This window comes from Hypanus sabinus, chromosome 8, assembly GCF_030144855.1.
Source record: "Hypanus sabinus isolate sHypSab1 chromosome 8, sHypSab1.hap1, whole genome shotgun sequence".
NCBI classification, from domain to species: Eukaryota; Metazoa; Chordata; class Chondrichthyes; order Myliobatiformes; family Dasyatidae; genus Hypanus; species Hypanus sabinus.
Window position 1 is genome coordinate 137,223,127 of NC_082713.1, and position 16,797 is coordinate 137,239,923.

At 40.2% G+C, this 16,797-nt stretch overlaps 1 protein-coding gene across 1 annotated transcript in view; it reads right to left on the reverse strand.

The window, feature by feature from the left end:
- ttll12 (tubulin tyrosine ligase-like family, member 12) overlaps positions 1-14,230 on the reverse strand; it is a 51,555-nt gene extending 37,325 nt beyond the window's left edge. The window contains exons 1-10 of the mRNA XM_059977955.1: positions 14,094-14,230; positions 10,206-10,363; positions 9,137-9,335; positions 8,531-8,690; positions 7,041-7,174; positions 5,881-5,957; positions 3,357-3,473; positions 2,508-2,702; positions 2,148-2,259; positions 1,110-1,261 (exon numbers count right to left, since the gene is read on the reverse strand). Coding sequence (XP_059833938.1) covers positions 1,110-1,261; positions 2,148-2,259; positions 2,508-2,702; positions 3,357-3,473; positions 5,881-5,957; positions 7,041-7,174; positions 8,531-8,690; positions 9,137-9,335; positions 10,206-10,363; positions 14,094-14,219 — 1,430 coding nt within the window. The 5' untranslated portion in view covers positions 14,220-14,230. The remainder of the gene's footprint in view (positions 1-1,109; positions 1,262-2,147; positions 2,260-2,507; positions 2,703-3,356; positions 3,474-5,880; positions 5,958-7,040; positions 7,175-8,530; positions 8,691-9,136; positions 9,336-10,205; positions 10,364-14,093) is intronic.
- Positions 14,231-16,797: the final 2,567 nt, after the last annotated feature.

The following is a 16,797-nucleotide window of genomic DNA, read 5'->3' on the forward strand; positions in this document are numbered from 1 at the left end:
ATGAAAGGCTACTTGTTTTTAGGCAGAAGTATTTGTACAAATTACAAGCACTCTGGTGAAAGTGAATTATCTGCACCTCATGGAGACCTAGCTATTATTCTTCATTTACTCTTATTTCCATACAGAGCAGAACCGGCACCTCTGGCAACCTGAGCTATGCTGCCCAGCAATCTCCCAACGTAATCCCAGCCTAATCATGAGGCAACTTAAAATGATTAACTTACCCACCAACCATTAGATCTTTGAAATGTGGAGGAAACTGGATCACTCAGAGGAAGCCCATGTAGTCACGGGGGAGAATGTAAAAATCTCCTTACCAGCAGCAATGGGATTTGAGCTGGCCCTGTAAAGCGTTGTGCTAACCACTACTTTACACTGCCACATTGTCTGTTTCCTTAATTCAGGATTTCCAAAGTCAATTACTGTTCAACTACTCATATAATTAAAGAATTATTGCAGCACAGACATTCAGCAATTCAAGCTCCTGCCAGATCTGTCCAAAATAATTTAGTCAGTCCCTGTACATTGCTCTTTCCCTGCAGTCCTGCAAAATTATTTCTTAAATATCTATCCAATTTCCTTCTAAGCACACTAACTATATTTTGACCATTATTACTGGGAGAGTAAGAGAGTCAGATTCCACGACAGGAAACGAATGGCCTGCTGAGCTGGCTATTATTCAAACAGGTAATAGTTACAAGTGGAAACTAGTACAACATCCGATTATTTTGCTATGTGATAACTGGAATATTATTTAAATTAAAAAGGCCTATTTTACTGAAATACTTCAAACACACAAAGTCATCATTAAAAGATCCAAATAACTAAAAATCTTCTGTATGCACTTTAATTGAAGTTATTTTCCACTCCCTCCCTTAACTTTTTCTCAGTTTTGAAAGAAAATAATCTGATCCTCAATAGCATTATTGGTTGAAAAGAAAGTAAAACAATTTAGAAATCCACCATTCAACTTGTTTTTTGATTCTAAAAAGCAATGAAATTGAACTTTGTTGGCTTCACCAACTTAAACCAGTTACATTCAGCATCCAAAATGTAATTACATTCCTTTATAAAAATACACACTGAACTCATATTTCCATTTTTTATACCTGTTGGAAAAGCGGAGCCAGAATACATTGTATGCATATAGCTGCAACGGGTGAACTGAGCGGAGAAGAACAATGTACCGAATGTCAAACTTAACCAACCCTATATCATCTCTCTCAAATAGCACTGGATTCTCAAGGTACTTGCACACCACCTGCAAAAGAGATAATGAAGAATGCAAATTGAATATAAAATTACTATTCGAGATTATTAAGCATGGAAAATCCTTCAGGAGTTAAAGGAGTAGCACTCAGTTAAAAGAAACAAGAACCTCATCATCATTCAAGGACAAGGATAATCACCATTGTTTTCACAGAGAGACTTAATTTACCACTACATTGAGGGATAGATACTTCGGGAGTCCGGATCTTCCCCAAAAAAGATAAGCAGATATGAAAAAGTGTTGCTTCTGTTGAAGTTGCTCCTATTGTAAATTTACAATTCTAGAGAACCACTTGTTTACACTTAAAATATTGTATACTGTGTAATTACAATGACTGAAACTACTGAATTTAATCATCATCTGTTATCATTGTGCTGAAGGAGTATTTTCAAACATAATTTTGACTTTACTGGGATTTCTCCCAAGAGATTCTTCCCACAGATTCCATCCCCTCTGCACGTCTGCTCTTTGTGTTTGGCTATTGGTTTATTACTGTCACATGTGCCGTGATACAGTGAGAAGATTTTGTGTGCGTGCCATCTAGGAAGAACATTCCTGCACAAGAACTTCAGGGAAAACAAAAGAAAGCATAATATATATCACTACAGTTACAGAGAAAGTGCATTGCAAGTAGACAAGTGCAAGGGCTGATGACGAGTACATGAAGAGATCAAGAGTTTATCTCTGAACAGGCAGCAATAAGCAGCTGCACCATGCAGGTACTACTCCACCACAACATAACCACACACGAGGGGAAAGACTACGATTCATCACAGTACTTAAGGCACTGCGTCACCACCCTACCCAGTGACTCAGCCCAGAGTGTCCTGCAAATAACCTCACAGTTCCATAATTTTTCAGGTCAAGTCCAACCCACCTTGGGCGTACCCTCCCTTTGGCGAATGATGCAGTTGAGGTTGTTTGTAATGTGTGTGTCCAGACCGCGAGCGAGGTTCCAGGGTTTACAGATCCAGTGATTATCCTCACCTCTGAGAAACAAAACTAGATAAATTAGAAAATAACTTATAGAATACAGAAGATCCCTTGTGGTGTTCTGGTGACTACCTTACTGCAAATACTTCAACCATTCACGTGCAAGCGGCAATATCAGTCGAGGAAAAATAATATCCTTCTTGATGGTGCACCAGTCCACTGCCTCTTTAAGCAACAGCTACAAATTCTCAGTCATACACTGCAGCTGGAAAAATCAATGAAACATAACCTCCTCGTTACCTACCTGGCTTGGCGCTGTTGGTAACAGCTAACAAACTGAGGCAGCTCTGTGCAAAGGTTATAGGTAAGCGGCAACCACTTTGGACCATTCACACCTCCTGTTCGCCGAGCCACAGCAGCCAAGCAATCCTTCACTGTCAGCAGGCTTTCACATGGAAACTGATTGACCATAACATGGGGCCTCTTCTCACTCAGAGTCCTGCAAATGTTTTACACAAAACATACAAAGAATGTGAAAATTGTCAATTGAACTACATTGGTTACATAAAAATAAGTTCTAATATCGCTGTTAAAGAATATGGTAGAACAGTAGAAATTACAAAGTGAGGGGGGAGAAAAGCACAACAGGAGCAAAAGTACACCACCATGTCTGCCATATTCCCCTGCCAGGAAACATGACAGATCTATGCTGGCCACAATCCCTTTTCTGTGCCCATTCCCATATCCCTCAGTTTCAAAATGCTTCACACAAGAAATAGGAGTAGGCCGTGAACCATTCAAGCCTGAATTTTTCACAATGTCACTTCCTGCTAGACTCTCGCCTGATCCACTGAAATACCCATTAAATGCCTCCTTCCTCAATTCCAATACATTTTACTGGTACTCATGGGCATGCCAAGAAAGAATAAATAGTGTGGAGATTCATTTCGTCAGTCCATGCAGCATGCAGCCCAGGGTTGAGGGTTGCCATGACAAAAACAAATCTGTCCATCGTCCAACATAGCTGCTTTTGCCAATTTGCTCTTTAACTAGTTCAACTTTCACAGTAGGCATTTTTTTTTGCAATTAAAACTGAATTTTGATGGCATTAATTTACCCTGGAAACTCTTCTTGCTAAGAATGTGCCACTGACCTGTAGTCTTTAAAGTGATCATACAAGTAAAGAATATCTGCTTCCTCCTCATCCTCCGTAAAGACAAAGCGTGGAGCATTCAGAAAATTCAACACTTGTTTAAAATCTGTATAAACCCTAGATGAAAAATATGAATGTTAAAAAACGAGTTACAAGTGGTTCATGTAAACAATTTGTGCTTTCATAAAAAGGATACAAAATTAAAATTTTAAAAATACACAAGACATTGCAGACTCAAGAAAGACAAGCACATCTAGACTACATTCTTTTCTTCCTGAAACCACCTCCTCCTTATTCTTGAGCATAAGAACAGAAGTAACCCATTTAGCCCATCGAATTTGTTACCACATTCTACTAAATCAGATCACCCACCAATCTTCTACAATCTAGGGAATCAAGTCTAATTTGTGGAAAAAAGGCTTGTAATTTCACCTTCCTAGCCAGTGTTATTCTGGTTAATCTGCACTCAACCCTCTCCAGATTAATATAACATTCCCAATTTCAGTGCCCAAAACTGAAAATAAATCTAAAGTGCAATCCAATCAAAGTTTAAGGAAAAGGTAGAATTCCAAATTTCCTGAGATAAACACAATGCCTGTTTTTGTCCACTGGTTTTAAAATAATTTGTCTGGGGACCTCAAAACCTCCACAAATCTTAGCTTCTCATCAGGTATGTTAATCCTTCATTCTTCTGATGTTCACGTCAAATGATCTCAGACATCCCTAAAATGAATAAGATTTCCCTCACAGTCTAATTATTATTAGATAGAATATAAGATAATAAATGCCACTCATGATTCTAGAAAACTCCTCTCCATTTATTAATTAAGCTGAAATTGAAGTACAGTGCCTTGTAAAAGTATTCAGCCCCCAACCCTTTGTTCACATAAATGACTATTACAACCAGGGATTTTGATTAATTTAACTGAGAATTTTTATTTGTGAATGACATGTTCCTTCCCCCCCCCCCACTGTAGAGCCCAAAAACAAGGAAAATTCTAAAGCATGAAAAATGAAAAAAAAAATCAAAAACTGAAATGTCAGCAGTTCAGAAGTATTCATCCCCCCCCCCCCCCCCCCCCACCCTTTGCTCAGTACTTAGTTGATCTCACAGCTATTACAGTCAGCAGTCTTTTTGGATAAATCTCTATTAGCTTTGCACAACATGATGGAGCAAGATTTGCCCATTCCTCAATACAAAGTTGCTCAAGCTATGCCAGGTTAGTTGGGGAGCAGCAGTAGGCAGCAATCTTGAGGTCTTGCCAGCGATAACGATAAGAACATAAGAAATAGGAGCAGGAGTCGGCCATCTGGCCTGTGGAGCCTGCCCCGCCATTCAATAAGATCATGGCTGATCTGGCCATGGACTCAGCTCCATCTACCTGTCATTTCCCCATAATCCTTAATTCCCCTACATGCAAAAATCTGTCCCACGGGCCAGATATTTTCAATTTGGAGAAAGAGACAGTAAATGTGAAAATAGTTGTGGGGGCCGAATACTTTTTCAAGGTACTACGTTAACAATTTACTATGTGCAATACAGGAGAGAGAAAGATAAAAACATGCAGTTATACACTCAAACTTCATACAAAATTGTGTTTATGGATTTTACTTGCAAAATATTGAATGATCAAAAGTCCAAAAAGTCAACTATCACAGCCTATTTTTTAAAGTTATTAGAATAATTTTATCTGGACAAATCTTTTGCGTAGTGTCAGACTTTCTCTGAGGGAACTTCATGGCAAATATCAAAAGCTTTGAGGGATCACATTACCCTAACTTCTAAGTGATGGAATTGGGGGGGGGGGGGGGGCTGAAAGAGTGACTGTATTTTTTGGCTTCTAAAGATCTTTCAAACTGAACTTTAGGAAAACCATATAAATTGAAACACTCCAGTCTGGCACGCTTGGGACTTGACAGGTGCCAGACCTCAGCAAATACATTCCAGAAATTACCCACAATCAGCTTCATTCAAACAGAAGAACTGTTTCTTTTAATGTAGACACTTGCCAGGTCATGCAAGGATTGCGAGAACTGCTGGCAACTCAAAGTTTTGATAAGTTAGAAAAGCTGTCGGCTGAGATCACAAAAGGTTAATTAGCTACAAATTAGTTCAGATCTGAGTTAATTAGAATAGATCTATTACGAAGGTTCAAAACACACTGAACCATAGAAGCTGCCAGATCACAAAATGCCAGACTAGTGTGTTTCAAAATGCTGCATTTATGAGAAAGTTCAGAGAAGCAAAAAGCTCCTTAAAGTAACAGCTGTTCGCAGTTGATGACTGGAGCTAAGAGAACGATCTGTCAAGGACACTGAATAAATGGGCAGTGTGTGAACTGAAGAGATAAATAAAAGGGAGCTGTCCAAGAGAAGCAAGGCAGTCCTTTTAATTGAGTACCTCTATTATACTGATAAATGCATAACTTAGCAATTACCTCAGACAGTACAGATTGAACTGCACCATTATCACTATCTTCAGAAATATGAGAAAATTGAAAGGCACAAAAAGATTGAAACGTACTTGAAAGTTTTATCCTTCTGATAAACTGGTGGTTCTATTGGAAGAGGAAGATTTTCTTTATTGCTAGCTAAAATACCCTGAAATTTAGAAAATGAATCTTATTAATATTTTGAAAGAAAGAAATATATTCTTATAAATGCTTCATCAATAATTCATTCAACGATAAAAGATCATGTGGGAAAGTTTATTGACGATGGCACAATTATTCAATTCCATTCACAACTCATCAACACAAGGAAGCCCATGCCAGCAGCAAACAGGACCTAGCAACACTCAGGCACAGATGGGTGAGCAGTAGGGACGATTTATGTCTCAAAAGCGCCAGATAACCATTCAGCAAGATAGGATCTAATCACCTGTCTTTGACAAGCACTGCCTTTACATAAATATTCCAGGGATCACCACCAACCATAAAATCAACTGATCCAGCACATTAATACTGTAGATCCTAGATACAGCAGATCAAAGATCAGGTATCCCAAGGTGTATGGCCCACTCCTACCACCCCACAGGCTTTTCACTATGTGGGAAGCATGTCAGGAACACCCTGGGATATGACTGTAGCTCCAACCATGCTCAAGCTTGACACCATTCAGGGCAAAGCAGCCCAACCAACTAGCACTGCACCCATTACCCAAACCTTTTGTTCCTGCACCTCTGGCACATGGTGACTGCATTTCTACCATTTCTGGGCATAAATCCTGGAGCTCCCAACCCAAAAGCTTTCAGGGAATCTCTTCATCAGAAAGAATGTAGTGGTTTGAAATGTTGGCTCTTTACCACAACATTAAAGTCTCTCAGGGAAAGGAGTAAATACAGGGAACAGGGTTTCATCAAGATTAAAATGCACCATAATTAAATAGCCTTCAAAAAAAAACCAGAGCCAAGACTTAAAGCTTGGTCAACTGGACAAGATCACAATGAAACCAACATCTACCCAAGCTACCCCAGCAAAGAGTCAACGACTTCAGACAGAGGAGCAGCAATACAGATGAGATAAAAGATAAAATCCCTAGATATAAAATATACAAGATTACTAACAGCTGAAAGTCAAAATCAAAATCTTCAAATTAGTTATATTACTCAGTAAGGTAAAATATAAAATATTAATTTGAGTTCTCTATTTCAACGTGTTCAACTAGACCATTTCAAGTCCTTACCTTAAAATAATCTTCTGGTGGTTCACTGACGCTTGCATCCGCCTCCCTCAAATCAGCTGGTTGCCACGGCAACAGCATGCACTTCCGGATCAGAGGGTTTTGCTCACCATGCGCATGATCCCACGTGACCTCCTCTACATAAAACATTCAGGGAAAGTTTTGAAGTGGTACCCAGCTGCAAATGATTCCAAATTTGTTTTTTATATCAATGTAGATGGTACACAGCCAACATCCTGTATCTCAATCTAATAATAATAAACAAAATAACATCTAAACTACTGCTTTGATTCCACGACAGCAGGACGGGAAGAGGCAAAAGAACAGATATTACATCTGTTAAGAGTCCTGATTAAGGGTTTAGCCCGTAGCATCAAGATGTTCATAGATGCTGCCTGACCTGCTGAGTGCCTCTAGCATTTTGGATGCATTCTTCTGAACTTACAGCAAATGCATACTCTCATATTTAGATATTACATCTCCCTTGATTGTGTGAGAAATGCTCTGAGGAGTGATTGTTGAAGATGGAAGAATGGAGCTCAGATTCTTGAAGGGACCAAAATAATCAAGGTGGTAAGGAAGATGTGTCAGATGGTGTAATTTGACTGCAAGTGGGGGAAATTGTAAAGGATGATCCGTTGAATAGACAAAGTGGAAAATAAAGACAAATGGAGGTTGATGATATGTCGTTAAGGATTCTGCCACCTACTTTAGAAGAGAAGCTATGCTACCACATAAAGGAAGACATCTCAGAAATGATTTAATGGAAAGTCCCATCATTAAAGCAGGTGACATCTCAGAACTACTCCAGACCTGTCAGTTTTCTGACAAAACTAGTTTAACAAACACTACGTATATCACACACACAATTCTTTTTAAGATCCTGTCCTTCAATTTCTTGCAGACATTACAACCAGAAATGCAAAACAAAATGAAAGCAGAATGGTGAAGACATCTTTTAGGAATACATTCAGGCAATGAATCAATTAAGAACCATGTCCAACTAGAGCAGATGGGCACGTCAGTGATCTGTTAAAGAGTGCCCGCAGCAAAATCCTCTGTGCACGTACACTAGCATAAAAGCAAATATTTACCGAAGGTTTTCAAATAATTAGCATCACACTGCAAACCTGGTGGGTTATAGAATAAAATCCTTAAAGTTCAAAATACGAGTATATAGCTCTGTAACAGTAGTCAATTCACTAAATAGACACATAGAATTGATCTGGAAACACGCGTTCAAACCCAGTACCTGTGAAAATTTAAAAAAGCACCATTCTTAATTTAATGCACAAAGAAATACAACTAGCATTCTCCTTCAATATGGAATTGGCTTGTAGGGCTGTATATATCTTCTCTTATGACTACAATAGTGAAAGTGCAGAGCCTATTGAATTGATATAAATTAGCAACCAGGTGCCCCAATCTGCTACTATTAACAGCAAAATATATTAAAACAATTTTATGAAATAACCACCAGGGTTTCTACTCACCTCCATGGTTGAGATCCTGCAATGGCCACAATAAGGAGAAGGCCATTTGTCCCATCCCATAAAAGAATGGGACGATTTGAAACGTTGGTTCATCAGAGTGCTGGATCTGCGACCCAAACTCATCCATGACATACCAAATTGGTACCTGTTCTTCAGCTGACTGCGGATGGACAGAAGAAATAAAATCAGCTTGGATGCAACTTCTCCAAATAGAACACAAGGCAGGATGATAACTATCCCCTCAGCTCTAAAGTCAATCAAATGATAACATCTGATTCCTGCATCACCACAACAAATCACCCTTTACAAAGGAAATTACCTCGTTGACCTAAAAGAGTATTCCTTTTGGAATCAAAAGTTGCAAAGTAGAAAAACTTTATTCACCTTTATGTCAAAGTGAATTGCTGATAACACCACTAATACTGAGTACAGTATAACTAAGATGTTAAACTGCCCTTTAACATTTAGATCCCTCAGAAATTAAGTCCACTATTGTTAAAAATTTCACACTGCATTTAATACTGCAGCTTCAATCACAGCATTGTACAACTTAATTAGAAATACTTCTGCTATTAAATGTGCATTTTAAAATGGCATCGTTCTTACCCCCTGGTTCAGCTTGTACACATGGCTAAAGGCCCACAGCTCAGCCAGCACATTGTCGATGATATCATCATCTGGGACTTCTCCATGGAATCCCACCCCAGTAAGGTTTGCCATTCGGTGCAGCAAGCCAGGGATTTCCCAGAGCTGCTGACGAGCTTGACCCACTCGGTAGGTCCAGGCATGATCTATTAAGAAAATACTGTAATACAGGACAGGACATAATGATTGGAAACAGTGCCCCAAATTTTTTTTACTGTAGATTATCAAGTACAGTTATAACGCTGTAAAACTTGTTTCATCTTGCAAAAGACAAAATACAGTACTCTAAAGCATAGGTCACACAGTGTGTCAGGTTGTCTTCTCCACTAGTTGCCTTTCCGTCCTTAGGTCAAAGAACCAAACTTTTAAATTGTTAGTCAAAGGTTAGCCAAGGAAGGAAATATTCAGATATTTGTTTGAGGAGGACTGAAATGTGGGCAGTGACAAGACAAGAAGAATATATTGTGACAGTTTGTTGCATAGCTTAATGGAGAGGAGGTACCTGAAACAGCAAGGCTGGTTAACAGGAAGAAAGCAGGAAAGCTCAAGTGAAGCCTCCAAACAAAACACCAATAAGCTCAGGTTCTCAGAGGATGACAGACAAAAAGAATATTGGCTTCTCCACCCACAGCAGACGAGACGCAGCACGTAACGTTCTGAGCACAGGAAGGAGAAACAACAAACAGTCCCATCTAAAAGGCTGATGTTCAGAACGGTTCGTTGTTATAAAGTTGACTTACTGATAGCATAAAGTTAGCTTGCAGTAGCAATTGACCAATGCAAGAGTTAGACAGGATAGATGAGGCAAACGATCAAGTGTAGACAAATTACAACTAAAGGGCAACCAGGAAGTTAACAGATTCAGAAAAGATGCAGCCCTGTTTAGTAAACGGAGGGAGCTAAATTAAACTAAACCTAAATTTAATTAGACAAAACTTTCCACATTAAAACACTTAAAACATGTAGAACTTCTTTCACATCACAGCCTGAGGACAGTGTTCAAAGAGGACAAAAAAAAAGTGTCTACTACCTATCTGGGTTTGCTGCCTGAAGCCCATCTTCTTTGGTGACAATGACTTTGTAAACAGGGGGTGTCCCTGGATTAAGGGACATCTTTTGCTCTGAATCATCTTCAACCTCTTCATCTTCTACTTCCATTATCCCAAATACTTCACCCGCATCAAACACCTGAAGGAAATTAATGCATATCACTTCAACTTACACTGCAGCAAGACTGGCCGAAAGGTGGAAAGAGTTCACAATTTCAAGGGAAAGGTCATATTTTACAGAAAAGCTAATAGACTTGTTCTCACTTTTGTTCCAAGCGCAAAATCTCTGAACACATATTACAGAGCTATGGGAACCTATACAAACTTGCTGTCATACCTCAAAACAATTTAATCAACAGTGAAATGCTTTATGATATTTAGACTGTAGAAGGCAGTACATAAATGCAAGTCCCTTCCATCTTTGCTGAGTTTAATGAATTGATACAGCCACTACATTGTTCACCCAGACCAAATTCAAAGCTAATTGGTGGCTTTACAAACAGAACATGTTTCAAAATTCTCTCATTTCCGCTACTCAGGATGATAATTACCCAAAATCATCAAGGTGGTTTAAAATTCCTCACAATCAAATGTAAAGTAATACCCACATGCCAAATAATGATATTGCATGTGTCCCAGAGTGAAATTTCATTTGAGAAATAGGTAATTTTTTTCTAGCACGTCAATGCTTATCAATGGATAAGAAGCTGATCATATTTGCTGAAACATTCCCACAATCGATAAGACATTTTTTTTTCTTCCATTCAAACTCATCTTCAACTCTGGACGTTTATACGTTAAGACTCTGGAAATAATCTCAGATCCACAAAGCTCTGTCCAAAAAGAGTTGCTCTTGTCCCGACACCCCTGTGAACGGTCTTGTTTATTTGGCCACATCCCCTTGACCCTCAACTGCTCAAACAATAATCTCAGCCTTCTACCCCATAGTGTCCAGTTACTCTACCTATACTTATCTTATAGCTACCTGGAAACAACTTCATGCCCTGATCAACCTGGGTGAAGAACTGTTTTCAATCATATAGTAAAATCATTGAATGAGGTGTTTCCATTAGACACATAGATCAACAGCAGAGAGACTGAGATGCTGGAATTTGGAACAAAGATTGAGCTGCTTAAGGATCTCAGTGGATCAGGCAGCATCTGATGGACAGCTGACCTTCCAGTTTGAGACCCTTCACCTACAGCAGTAAAACTTTGCGACAGCATTTAAACAGATCTTGTCAGGCAATGTGTATTATTTTTCTTATTCCAACCAATATGATCATGAAGGACTTACAAATGAGAACTGGATCTTTCAACAAGATAGCCAGGCAGTCTCTGGTGTCAGTGAGAATCAGTATGGAGGCCGATTAACTATTAACAAGGTCAGGAAGCACAGCGAATTCAAAGTTTGGCTATAGTGATTCTCAAGGAACCAAGTCTGGATGTAACAATGCTGTGAATAAAAATACAGTTGAAGTATGTAAACAAGCCAAAGTGTGTGTTCCAGTGGTTGGGATCTCTTCATGATCACGGTGATCAGACAAGTGTCGCTCAAGTCTCAGCTCTCACTGCATTCAGAAGCTTTGGACAAGGATTCCACATTGACACATTATTGCAATACTGGGACATGCCGCAATGGTGAACGTGCCATTCACCTAGTGAGATGATAAACAACACTTGGCGATTTCAAGTTGAACTGCTCCAAAATTGTAACTCACACCTCTGGTGTGTATGATGCCACTGAACCCTCTTCCTCATCACAAGTACAAACAAATTGCTTTCAAATCCCTCCGCAGAATTTCTTTGCATTCTACAAACTCTGCACTACTCCAGTTCTAGCATTTTACATTTTAAATCGCTCCATCTCTGCAAGTTGTACCTTCACATTAACGTCCCCTAAATGATCAAATATGCCCTCTTCCTTGCCACCTATTCCAAAACCTCTCTCTCCTTCTCAAAACCTGCCTTTTTGACGAGCCCTCATCAGAACCGGTCAAATCCAGAGAGGTACTTTATTATTTTTAAATAGAATGAAAGAAAAATGTATGTCTGTGTAGGAGGGAAGGATTAGATTAGTCTTGAAGTAAGGTTAAAAGGTCAGCATAACATTGTGGGCTGAAGGACCTGTACTGTTTTAAGAGATTTAAGAGCAATTGAGTGGCTGTTTTTAAAAAAAAAACACACACACACAAAGGTGGCATCTATGTGGAATCAGATGCCAGAGGTAGTAGTTGAGACAGGTACAACAAAAACATTTAAAAGACAGATGGCTATAGATTTTGCCAAACGGTGGCAAATGGTATGAGCTTGAATGGGTCACCTTGGTTAGCACTGAATGGTCTGCTTCAAAGCTATATGACTCTGTAATCTATGTACTGGAAAATGTTATTCAGCTTAACGCACCTTTGTCATCCCTCTTCAAGCAACCCTATTTGCATATTCTTACTTTCCCTTATTGCTTATCCAGCTTCCCCTCTTCAATCCCTCCTAGTGGCAGCATTCTACCCCCTCTCTCAGCAAAGATTCCTTTCCAATTATTGGTGTGAAACCAGTGAAAGTACCTTTACTAAATCTCCCTAACAGCGCCTTTTAAAATATTAACCAGGGGAAAGAAAATCAACAAACTGGTTAAGGAGCTCAACAAGTCAATCCAAAGCAAAGGGATGCATTGGCTTGAAACCCTGCATCAGGATTGAACTCATCATAGGCTTCCACAAGATCCTGTCTCAATCTTTCCATGGATTGAAGCACAGCTCTGGTATCAGAAGACCAGAAGGCAGGAGCAGAATTAGGCCACTCAGCCCTTCCAGTCTGCTCTGCCGTTCAATGATCCCTTTCAACCCCATCCTGCCTTCTCGCCATAACCCTTAACACCCTGACTAATCAAGGACCTATCCAGCTCCGCTTTAAACACACCCAGTGACTCCGCCTCTACAGCCATCCGTGGTATTGAATTGCAGATTCACCATCCTGTGGCTAAAGAAATTCCTCTTCATCTCTGTTCTAAAGTGACATCATTGTATCATACTAGTAAACACGTTTTCCACCTTCAGTCGCGTCAGTATACTTCAAACAGGACTATGCCACTAAGTGTGGGACAAACATGTTTGGTGCAAAAAAATTATCAGTGATAGAAATCGCTAAATGTTGAAGTACTCCACAGCTTTCAGAGAGAAAAACAGTTAATATTTCAGGTTAATTAAACTTCTGTCATAATCATCATGAAACATTAGCTCAATTTCTCTCACTACAGATACTGCCAGACCTGTTACATACTTACACCTTTGTTACACCTCTGTTACGCTGCCTATTGCTGTTTTCTAATTCTAGCCCTCTACATCAAATAAGATGTTTCCCTAGCGGCAATATAATTATGTTTATTCCCACTCTGTTCAGATTGGCAGTGGAGTTAGCTGCCAGTTTTCACTTATCCTCTAGGCGCAACCAACACAGATTAAAAAATTAATTATCTACCAGACAAGGCACTATACTTCCTACTACTGTGGGACACGCTGCACGTTAGATGTCCTGCGTGAACATTGATTATTTCTCCAACCATCCTTCTTCAGGAGTTATAAAGTCTACTTTGTGAAAATCCAGGCCGATTCTCACCCCCACCCCGGTTCCCCTAAACACAGACCAGCCATTCCTAATCTGCTCTCATGGGCCGCAGCATCAAAGTAAAAACATGTCCTCCTGGCCTACGCTTTGTTTCCCTAAGGAAACATTTAGCTATTTGATGAATTCAAGAAAATAAATGAACTGCCAGCTAGGCAGTTTGCAACATTCCCTTGCACGCCCCGGAAGAATTTGCAGCACATGTCCAGATCTCAACCAGCCGCTCCCAGATCATCAAAGGCCACAACCTCATGTGCCAGTTTATGGTGCAAGCTTTTCCAGTAAAGCGGAGGCACCCCTGAAGCTCGCAGAGCCGCGCCGTGAACGTCTACGAAAAGCTGGAAATCCTCCTCCGAGCCCGCAGCCGACTCCATCTTCGCCACACGTGAACTGGAGACCCGGCTGCGGGCGCGCCGCCGCTTAAAGGCAATGTTCAGTCGCCGCCTGCAGGACTCCAATATATATCGCCCGACAAAAAAGTCTCCTTTTCTCAGGCAAAATCGATATCGGTCCAAAATTACAATAAAAATTACTCACAGTTTGTGTTAAAATGAAGAGGAATTGCCTACCGCTCTATTCCACGCCCTCACTTCGGGAAGTCTGATCACCTGGCTGTACTTCTACTCCATTATTAAGGACCCCCAGCACCCAGGGCATGCCCTTTTCTCACTGTTACCATCAGGTAGGAGGTACAGAAGCCTGAAGACACACACTCAGTGATTCAGGAACTGCTTCTTCCCCTCTGCCATCCGATTCCTAAATGGTCATTGAATCCTTGGACACTACCTCACTTTTTTATACTATATTGTATTTCTGTTTTTTTTGCATGATTTTTAATCTATTAAAATCTATTTAATCTATTATATGTATACTGTATAAAGTATACTGAATAAGATTTACTTATTTATTAATTATTATTATTTTAATTTTTTTCTATATTATGTATTGCACTGATCTGCTGCTAGTAAGTTAACAAATCAGATTCAGATTCCGATTCAGATTGTTTATTACATTTATAAGCCACAAATACAATGCAGTTAAAAAATCAGACAACTTTCTCCTGAATGATTTCACGAAAAAGCACAAAACAAACCACACAAGAAAAACCACATAACGTTTGGTAATCCCCAATCCAGAGTCCGGAGAGGTTGCTGCGTATCGATATCGCGCTACCGTCTTAGCACGTTCCCCAGAAAGGTACTACAAACCCATCAGACAAACCTAAAGCTACAAGACCTACACAAAACCAGATAGTTACATATAGTTATAGTTAACATATAGTTTCAACAGTGCAGACAATACCATAATTGATAAAAGACTAACGGACAGAGACCACATAACTATAACACATAGTTTCAACAGTGCAAAGCAATACCGTAATCTGATAAAGAGCAGTCCATGGCACAGTTTAAAAGAAAGTCTCAAAGTCCCAACAGCCCATCATCTCACACAGATGGTGGAAGGAAGAAAAACTCTTCCTGCCATGAACCTCCAGCGCCGCAGCTTGCCGATACAACACCTTGGGAGCCTCGATGACAGCCAACTCCGAGTCCGTCCGAAAATGTCGACGTCACATACCAGTGATAATAAACCTGATTCTGAAACAATGAATTTGAATAGGAAATGAAGGAAGCAAGCTGAAGGAGTGGCAATTTTATTGGATTTAGGTTCTTGGTAGCCACAAGAGTTACAAGCAATTGACTTCCAATAATTGCTGGTAACCAACATTTGCTGTTTGGGTAGAAACCCATCAGTTCAATGTAAGGTCATTTACATGTAACTTTAATTCACTGCGTACATCCAACCTGATCAATAGAGTGTGCCCCATATTCCATTTTATTTCAAGTTTCCAGGAACAATATTCATTATCCAGATTTTGTAATATTTTCTCTCTGCATTGTTCCTATTCATCCGCATTTACTTACAAACCTCAAGTTGATTAGCCCCTTTTGTTAGATAGCTTCAAGACTGAGGTCCATAGAACATTCCTACGTGTCAACAGCCGCAATGGCATCCCAGGGCGCGTTCTCAAAGTGTGGTGTGGAACAGCTGGCTGGTGTTTTGGCAAACATTCAATTTCTCTCCATCTCCCAGAGTGTAGTGCTCTCCTATTTCAAATCGTTCATCATTGTCCCCCTACCTAAGAAAAACAAGACAGCATGCCTGAACAGTTGGCACCATGTTGCCCTCACCTCAATTATAAGCAAATGCTGTGAGAGGCTGGTTAAAGATTACATGTAGCATGCTACCACCCACACTGGACCCCCTACAATTTGCCTACTGATGGAACCGGTCTACCAATGAGGCCATAGCCTTAGCACTACACAAACACTGTCTTCACCTGGAGAAGAGGGATGCCTAAGTTAGAATGCTGTTCCTGGACTATGGTTCAGCTTACAACACCATAATTTCCTCCAGACTTGACAGGAAGCTCAGAGACCTTGGCCTGCACCCCGGCTTGTGCATCTGGGTTCGACAGGTGGTAAGGATGGGTTCCCTCACCTCTGCCCTTCTGACCCTCAACACAGGTGCCCTCCAGGGTTGTGTCCTGAGTCACCTCTACTCTTTTTACACCCATGACTGTGCTGCCCCACACAGCTCCAATCTGCTGATTAACGGATGACACAACATTGATCGGCCTTATTTCTAGCAGTGATGAGACAGAGGAGAGGTTGACACCTTGATGCAGTGGTGCCAAGATAAGAATTTCTCCCTCAAATTCCAAAAAAATGGAGGAACTGATTGTGGATTACTGGAGAACGGAGACAGGCTTGTCCCGATCAACATCAATGGGTCTACAGTTGAGAGGGTGAATAGTTTCAAATTCCTTGGTATACACATCATGAATATCTCAGCTTGACTGTACACACCGGCTTTGTGGCAATAAAAAGGTCAGCAGTGTCTCTTCCACCTCAGGCGACTGAAGAAGTTCGGCATGGTCCCCAAATCCTC